At 34.0% G+C, this 10,000-nt stretch overlaps 1 protein-coding gene across 2 annotated transcripts in view; it reads right to left on the bottom strand.

Annotated features, from left to right (window-relative positions):
- The window catches only part of LOC113812700 (mucin-12), a 12,610-nt gene that overhangs the window by 2,160 nt on the left and 450 nt on the right, over positions 1–10,000 (bottom strand). The window contains exons 1-2 of one of the 2 annotated variants that reach the window (XM_070126718.1): positions 6,197–6,331; positions 1–578 (exon numbers count right to left, since the gene is read on the bottom strand). The exon at positions 1–578 is cut by the window's left edge and continues 1,267 nt beyond it. In XM_070126718.1, coding sequence (XP_069982819.1) covers positions 1–564 — 564 coding nt within the window. In that variant the 5' untranslated portion in view covers positions 565–578; positions 6,197–6,331. Of the gene's footprint in view, positions 579–6,196; positions 6,332–10,000 lie in introns of those variants that run through there. The other variant, XM_070126717.1, reaches the window with a different exon arrangement.

Raw genomic sequence — 10,000 nt, 5'->3', positions numbered from 1 at the left:
GAACGCCCGCTCCTCGCTCGCGCCGTCGAAGTCCGACTCCTCAGGAACGGACGGGCTGCCGCTCGACTCGAAGTCGTCGGAATACTGGAATCCATTTCGGAGGCTGAACTGCTCGAGGTACTCCTTGAGCTCCTCGTCACTCAGCGGCTTGAGGTTGAGGGGAGGGGGCGTCGTGGTGTAGGCGGGGATGATGGAGGAGCAGGAGCGGCCGCTGGTGCACTCGATCTTGTAGAACTTGATGTTGTGCTTGAGGTCGATGCTGCCCTCGCGCGAGTCGTCGGCGGCGCCCACGAAAGACAGCGCGTCCGGCGGGAAGTCCCTCAGGGGGTCCTTCTCCGGCTCGTCGCGGACGCCGATGGGACGCGAGATGATGATGGTGCTGGGCAGGGCCTTGCCGTCCTTGCGCGTGTACGTCGCCGGCGCCACGTACAGCTCCGTGTCCAGCTGGGGCTCGTGCTTGATCACCAGGCCGAGGGCGGGGGGACGGACCGCCACGCCCATGAGCACGACGACCACCGAGAGGCGCTGCAGCCCACTGATCGACGACGGGAGAGTCATCCTCATTCAGTGGACATCATCTGGAATCGATGGGGCTTTAGAGAGCAAGAAGACATTCAGTGGGTCGTCATAAAAACCACATCATCATGTGGGCCGAAGATTACATGTACAGATTACAAATATACATTGTATATGTGCGTGTGGGAGAGAGAGAGAGAGAGGGGGGGGGGGGGGGCAGCGAGAGAAAGAGAGAAAGAAAGGGAAAGGGAAAGTGGGAGAGAGAGGGGTGGGGGCAGCGAGAGAGAGGGAGAGATAGAGAATGAGAGCGAGAGAGTGTGTAAATATATATACATATATATGTAAATACACACACACACACACACACACACACACACACACACATATATATATATATATATATATATATATATATATATATATATATATATATATATATACATATATGTGTGTGTGTGTGTCTAAAGAGAAAGAGAGAAAGCAACTTGATGTCGAAATATAAACCTAGATATAAAATGCTCTCATGATTCCCAGTGACTATAAAAAAAAATCGCATGAAACATCACCTCGACTTTTCCCCGATTTTCCCGCCATACATCCCGGCCTCGCGATGGGCGGCGAAACGTGCACGAGGCAGCGACCATTGACACGAAGGGGCGTTTTCTCTCGTCATTAACTTTGCTAGTTTAATAGTAACAGGTCACGGGCTATGTCATCGTAGTTTGGTGCTTTGGATGTGATGAGTGGCGTTTGTGAGACGGATTCAGTGTGATTTTCAGTCGAATTTTGTTAAAGGGGTAACGGCATAAATGGAAATAATAATAGCAAAACCAGTAAAAACAGCAGTAGTGATAATGATAACTGACAATAACAACAGTAATTATATTTTCAATTTGCTTATAATAATGAAATTGAACACAGCAAAGCTATACAAACAAAACAATAAGAGAAGCCAAGGCATTGCATAAATACTTGAATTAACAACAATAATGCGAAATCTTTCTCGGTTCTGTTGATCGCTCAAGAAGGAAATCAGTAACAGGGAAGTTATTTTGAGATCAGAGAGTGTAACGACATGAATAAGAATGAATATATACGTATAGTTAGAAAAAAATATATAAGAAATATCTCTTCGCCAGAGTGTAGATACTGCTAAGGAAATAGATGACAAAAGACCATCGTAATGCGCTTCACAACACCATGGTTTCCGATGCTTATTGTTTATAGGATCGAAACGCTTTCAGTCCACTTATTGCGCTGGGAAGTTCATAAAGCCCACTCACTTAAGGTGCTGTCACACTAGCACTTTTTCCGTCAATTTTTTGACAATTTTATTCAACATGAATATAAACATTCTCGAATATAGCTCTTGATCTGACTATGCTTGGCTGAAAAAAAGTTGACGGAAAGGTTTTCAGACGAAAACGATCATTATCGCCTGACTGGAAAATCGACAATTCGCCCAAAAATGGACAAAACTCCAGAAAATCGTCAAAAAAATTGACAAAAAAAAGTGCTAGTGACAGTACCTTTATGCGTGCCTTGTCTGAATTAGTTTATTTTTTTAGCTTGAACTTCACGACACGAGGTTCGGGTAGTTAGTTAATATGTTATCATGCATAATTATGAAGAGAGATAATCTACTTTATATTCATCACCGAATAGAAATAATTTCATTTTTGAATTCATGAATGGAGGATGGAAGGGAGAAGAAGAAAACTAAAACTGGAAAAGGAGACAGGAGAGAATATGATAATAATTGTTATGATAATGATATCTTCAACATCAGAATTGTTGATAACGATGATAATCATAACAATAATAATATGAAAAAGATCAAATGATAATTACTATCGAAATAATCATAATACAGAGTGAAAGGGGGAGGGAGGGGAAGCAAAGGCGGATGTGAGGAGAAAGTGCAACGGAAGAGGCGGAGGAAGGGAGGAAGAAAAAGGAGGAAAAGAATAAATGGGGGGCGAGGGAAAGTAAGGGGAGTAGGGGTGCGAAGTAGAGGTGCAAGGAGGGATGGAGAAGAATAAAGAAGGAGGAGAGGGGAGAAGAAGCACAATGGAAGAGAAAGAGCAAGGAGGAAACGAAGAGAATAGGGAAAAAATAAGAAGGAATAGAGGAAAACCAAGGAAGGGGGAGAGAAGGGGAATAAGAGAGAGAGAGAAAGAGAGAGAGAGAGAGAGAGAGAGAGAGAGAGAGAGAGAGAGAGAGAGAGAAAGAGAGAGAGAGAGAGAGAGAGAGAGAGAGAGAGGGAGAGAGAGACAGGCAGACAGACAGATTGACAGAGAGAGAAAGAAATGCAGAGAGAGCGAAAGAGACAGAGAGAGAGAGAGACAGACAGACAGACAGAGACAGAGATAGAGAGAGAAACAGACAGAGAGAGAGAGAGAGAGAGAGAGAGAGAGAGAGAATCTACCTTATAGAGAAACAGCGGGTAGAAGCAGTCGCAGAAATAAGAGAGGTGGAGGGGAGGGGGGGAAGGAGGGAGGACCCATACCCCCCACACCAAGAACACCCTGAACAAGTGAACATCGTCGTTTTTAGGGTGTGACAGTTGCGTGCCGCTCTCTACACTTCAGCCCGTGAGCGAGAACGCCCACGTTGCAGAAGGGTGACGCTTAGGGTGACAATTAAAGGCCGTGTCACACTAGCACTTTTTCCGTCAATTCTATTTAACATAAATACAAAGATTCTCATTTTTTGGACAATTTTATTTAACATAAATACAAAGATTCTCATTTTTTGGACAATTTTATTTAACATAAATACAAAGATTCTCATTTTTTGGACAATTTTATTTAACATAAATACAAACATTCTCGAATATAGCTCTTGATTTGACTATGCTTGGCTGAAAAAGTTGACGGAAAGGTTTTCAGACGGAAACGATCATTATCGTCTGACTGGAAAATCGACAATTCGCTCAAAAATGGACAAAATATCAGAAAATTGTCAAAAAATTGACGGAAAAAGTGCTAGTGTGACGGCACCTTTAATCTAGTGGGAAGGCAGAGAGAATAAAAAGGTGGGAGGTCGAACCAAGAAATAGGAGGATATGAAAAGATGGGAAAAGATAAGGAGGTGGATAAGAAAAGAGGATGGTAAAATGGGGAATCAGGAGAGAGAGAAGAGAAAGACGGTGGGTTACGGAAACAAGAGAGATAAGAGAGAAGTGGAAGGCGGGAGAAGAAATAACGAGATAGATAAGGAATGAGGAAGTTGGAAAAAGGAATTAAGAGATAAATAAAAGCTGAGCAGACGGTGGGAGAAGGAAACAAACGATAGATAAGAGAGACCGGTAGACAAAAGGACGAGGTAGATGAGAGAAGACGGTGGGATAATAAACAAGAGAGATAGATAACAGAAGAGAACGCTGGAGAAGTAAGGACGAGATAGAGAAGAGAAAAAAGGACAGCGGGAGAAAGAAAGGCTAAATAAAGGAGAAAGAAAATCCATGGTAACGGTGGGAAAAGCAACAAAAATACGTTAAATTTGAATCTGACGGAATAGGGGCCACTGGCGTGGTAGGCAGGGAGTGCAATTGGGCGCCAAAATGCATTTCCACGTGCATATGGGGCTATGAGGACGCCTGAGTTGCCAGGTTCTCGAATCGATTTTCTTTTTTCTTTTTTTCTTCTTTTATCAGACTTTAGATTCATAGTCATGTAGCAGCCTTCACAGAAACATTGATGTGATTAACGAAAATAGATAAACTGTTTTCCATCAGCTAAACTTCGTTACCAACGTTAAGTATCGATAAATAACGCGAACTGCACCTGCAACATTTTAATGCTAGTCACGGAAGGGCGCGCCATTTTAAAATTTCCCGCCAATTGCAATCTCATCCCAACACAGCACTAAATAGGCCTACATCGCCTTATAATGAAGCCAACCATCCTTCGATTCATGTAAATCCTAATAATGGTTCGATCAGGGTTGCCCTAATCTCGATTTAATTAGGTTAGGTCCCTCATTACAAGTCGCATCTTAATTAAACTTTTAACAGTCTTCCTAATTGGTAGTTGATAGGATTTTAGGACTAAAATGTAAACAGTAATGATATTAACCAATTTATCATCATCTTATTTCTCCTCCTCATCATCATCATTATTGTAATATTATTATTATTATCATTATTATTATTATTATCATCATCATCATTGATATTGTTACTGATGTTAATATTAATATTATCATTATATGCATTATTATTTTCATAATTACTGTTGTTATTGTTATAGATATCATTATTATTAGTAGTATCATTATCATTGTTATTAATGTTATAGTTATCATTATCGTTATTATTATTACTATTATTATTATCATTATTGTCAATTATACTATTATCATTATTATCAATATAATTATTATTACCATTATTATAGTTATGATGATGATGGTGATGATGATTATTACTACTTTTTATCATTATCCTCATTATAGTGATTGTGATTATCATTATCATCATTATCATCTTCATCATCCTAATTAATTGCCGTTATTATCATTATATCATCATCATAGATATCATTATTATTATCATCACTATTATCTTTCATCATTATCATTATCCCTGTTATCATTAACCTTATCATTTTTATCATCATCGTCATCACCATCATAATCAATCTTATTATAATTATCATAATCTTATCATCACAGTAATCATTAGCATTATCATCGTTATTATAATTGTTACGATTATCACAATCATTATCACCTTAATCACTATTACAGGAATTGTTACACTTGTTATTATCATTGTCGTTAATGTCATGATTATTGTTCTTTGTTGTTGTTGTTATTTTTATTATCATTATCTTCATATTATCATTATTATGAATAAAAAACAATCGTTACAACTATCACTGATTTTCTTTCTCATTTCATTATCATCACCATTACTATTAATTATAATTCTCTCGGTATTTTTAATGTCATGTTAATTTCAAACATTATCATTATTATCATTTCCATATCATTAATGCTACTGCCGTTGTTATCACGATCATCATTGTTATGAGTGTAATTACTATCATTATTGCCATTGCTATAATCATAAATTCAAGAAAGCGTTAAATAAGAACAAAAGTAGTGATAACAAGACTAATTATAGCAGTAATGAAAATCAGGATACTGATGATCACATTAATTATCATAATACGATGATAATTAAGGCATTGATAAAATAACGATGATAAGCATATTTATAATATAACGATGATAATAATACTTACAAAGTAACGATAAAATAAAGATGATGATAATATCGATAAAACAAATTGTTACACTGCACGGATGAGCAAAACACACATCAAATTAACAGTAATTAAAGTAAAAATAAGACTTTCACTTCGAGTTTGACCTTTGTCGAAATCTCCGTCACCCTAACTTAAAATAAAGGAGGGTTTATCGGACACATAAGCAGATATTGGATAACCAAAAATAAAGGTAAATTTAAAGGAAAACATAAACTATAACGCATTTCGATTGTACCAATATAATTTTATGTCTCCGAAGCACTTTCTAATATTTCCATGTGCAGGTTTCCGGATCCAGCACAAAACGTAGATTGCATCATTACATTGTCACGAGTTTTAACCACTTCAAGGTGTATCAAAGATGGAATAATTTCATAACTAAAGTACCATCTATAATTACTTACTCAAAATAAATGTGTCAATGCGTCACCTTTCGGTAGAATTACCCAGACTTGAACTCGCCCTCTTACAAAGTCGCACCAAACTGGGAAATGGCAACGCCCGACCGTGAAGCAGATCCAGCACTGTTTGAGGTGAAAGTGAAAGTGTGGGAGAGAGTTTGATGTCACATCCGCTCTCACGTTCACTGCTCGCTCATGGCAATCCCGCTGAATATTCTGTCCTTTATTATCCATTAGTATATTGGCAGTGGGAGGATCTTAGTATATAGAGGCGAAAATGGATTGTGGATCATGATGGGGAAATGTCTGCGTGACGACTTTCTAGATGAAATATTTCGCAAAAGTTTCCACCGGGAATAAATGAATAAAGATTAAATGATAAAGGGAATTATCAGAATCTCAAACAGGTGAAAATAAAAAGATGGATATCATGATCTGTGATTTCCTTGCGATAACATTGTTTTATTGCATTTGTTCTCTTTTCATTACCATTGTTATCTACATCAATAATATTATTAGTATTATTGTCATTATTAGCAGGATTTGTAACGTTCACTACTGTCTTTATCTTTTTTTCATCTGTATCTTTTTTCATTCATTTTCATTATTTTATTTTTATTATTATCATCGTCACCGAACTTTATCATTATCTGGTATCAAAAAGATATTTATAATTATTGTTATCGTTGTCATCGTTATTGTAATCATTATTATTATCACTATCATCAGTAGTATCATTATTATCATTATCATTGTTATTATCAATATTACTATTGTCATTATTACCATTATTATCATTATTGTTACTATTATTCTTATCATCATTATCATTATTATCATCATTATTATTGTTATCATCATTATTATTTTGATTATTAATGTTATTATCATTATTACTATTATTATCATTATCATTATTATTATTATTATGATTTTTATTATTATCACCATTATTATTGCCATTATCATCATTGGTGTTATTCTTATCATTATTACTATTATTATCATGATCATTATTATTACCATTATCATCATAATTAGTATTAGTATTAGCAGTATCATTATTATCACTAATCATTATCATCATTACCATTATTATCATGATTATTGTTGTTGCTATTATTACTTTTACTATCAACATCATAAATCATCATCACCCTTATCATTATCATTATAATTGCTATTGCTATTGTCATTATTATTATTATTATCATCATATTATTATGCTGCTAATGTGATCATGTGAGGATGATGATTATTTTTATGATCTGTATCATAATTGGTATTATCATTATTATCATTATTATTATTAGTAGTAGTAGTAGTAGTATCATCATTATTATTTTCATTATTATTATTATCATCATTATTATCATATTCAGTGTCATTATTATCATTATTGTTATCACTCGGCCAGTTTGTTAAAATTGTGCCAGGCCCGACCCAATGAATTTTCATAAATACAGACGCAGAAATAAAGGCTTATCTGTCTATATATCTGATAGATATACATTTAATAATCTATTTCCCGGGTTGATATGCATGTCTAGACATAAATATGCATATATTTCTTTATTTATGCATGTCAAGTATACGAATATTCTTTGGGTCGAGCCTCGCACAGTTCTAACAAACCGGCCGATTATCATTACTTTCATTATCATTAGTAGTATTATCATTATTATTATTGATATTTGCATCATTATCAGTATTATTGATTTTATTATAATTTTTGGCATTACTATTACTTTTATCATTATCATTAGTTATTATCATTATCATCATTCTCATTATCATTGTTATCATTGGTATTACTGCTATTATGATCACTATTAGTAGTATATCATTATCATTATTATCATTATTGTTATTGTTATTAGTAGTACTAGTATTAGCAGTAACAGTATTATTATTATTATTGTAATTATCATGATTATGATAAAGATGAAATTATTGCCATTATCATCATTTGTTGTTGTTACTATTATTAGTATGATGATAATAAGAATATGGTAAAGATAATAATGCGAACTATTATTATTACTATAATTATTATTATTATTGTTATCATCATGATTATCACTATTATTATACCATTATCATTCTACGTGTTTATATTATTATTATTATGATTGTTATTATCATTTTTATTATTATCATCATTATCATGATCATTGTTATTATTGTTATTATTATTATCATTATTATTATTGTTATTATTATTATCATTATTATTATTATTATTATGATTATTGTTATTATTATTATTATTATTATTATTATTATTATTATTAGTAGTATTATTATTATTATTATTATTACTATTATTATAATTATTGCTATTGGTATTATTATTACTATTATTATTATTATTATTATTATTATTATTATTATTATTATTATTATTATTATTACCATTATCATTATTATTATTATTATTATCATGACATCAGTGATGATTATCATCATAACGAAAACAATATAATAATGATAATGATGATGATAATAATGATAATAACAATAATGATGATGATGATAAAGATAATAATAATGATTATAGTAATAATGATAATGATGATAAAAGTAACAATAACGGCAGTCATGACAATGATAATGATAATAACAATGATAACAATAATAGCTAGTGCTAAACTTGTTTATAATCATAATGATAATAACAATAAAAATAACTAGAAGCAGGCAGAATATTCACGCTTGGAGAATTACACTTAAATCACCCATTAAAAAAAAAATCCTCGATCGAGATTATTTAATTTAATGATATTTAAGGTAAAAAAAAATAATAATAAATAAAATCTGTACACATTTTTTTTTTAGTTATCCCGCGAACAAATAAATATTAACGACTCAAATTCATCTGAAATTCTAAGATTCTAAAGTCATACAAGTACAGCTCTAAAACGCCCTCACGCCCGCACGCCCTCACGCTCTCACGCCCTCGGTTATACATCCAGGTCAGAGTCGCAACAACAGCCGCATGCGCCCTGGGGGTCAGGGGGGGGGGGTCGCTCATTCATCATTCAGCTGGGTTGCACTGCATTGTTGCACACACGCACACGCCATAAACAAACACAAACAAACATATATACATATACATACATGTATATATATATATATATATATATATATATATATATATATATATATATATATATATTTATATATATGTATATATATGTATCTAAGTAAACATATATGCCTATATATATATATATATATATATATATATATATATATATATATATATATATATATATATATATATATATATATATATATATATATATATATATATGTATGTATATGCATGTCTGTGTGTGTGTGTGTGTATGTGTTTATGTGTGTGTGGGTGCATTTATATATATATATATATATATATATATATATATATATATATATATATATATATATATGTATGTATACACAAACACACACTCACAACATTGCTGGCAGTTCGGCGCCGCCTGTGCCCGCGGCGTGGCAGGCGAGGGTGTCGTACCAACCACAACGTGTGACGATCACGGACATGACCTGTTGCCCCCCCCCCCTCCCCCCTCCCCTCTTTCTCGTACTCGCTGCACGAGCATCGATGCGCGGGTCGAGTCACGTGGTTTGTCTGTGTTGCCGGCAGTGTCAAAGGTCATACGAATTTCATATAAATACTTTTGTTTAAATTATGTGTATGAATGGCTTTTGATGATATTGCAGTTGCATAGGTATTGGCAACGATTATCGCGTAGAAGACCGTGTTCAGCATAAAATTAACTTAGAGAGCAATTGATGGAA

This window comes from Penaeus vannamei, chromosome 10 (genome assembly GCF_042767895.1).
Source record: "Penaeus vannamei isolate JL-2024 chromosome 10, ASM4276789v1, whole genome shotgun sequence".
Lineage (NCBI taxonomy): Eukaryota > Metazoa > Arthropoda > Malacostraca > Decapoda > Penaeidae > Penaeus > Penaeus vannamei.
The sequence above is the reverse complement of the archived record's forward strand: the minus strand, read 5'-3'. Positions and strand labels throughout refer to the sequence as shown.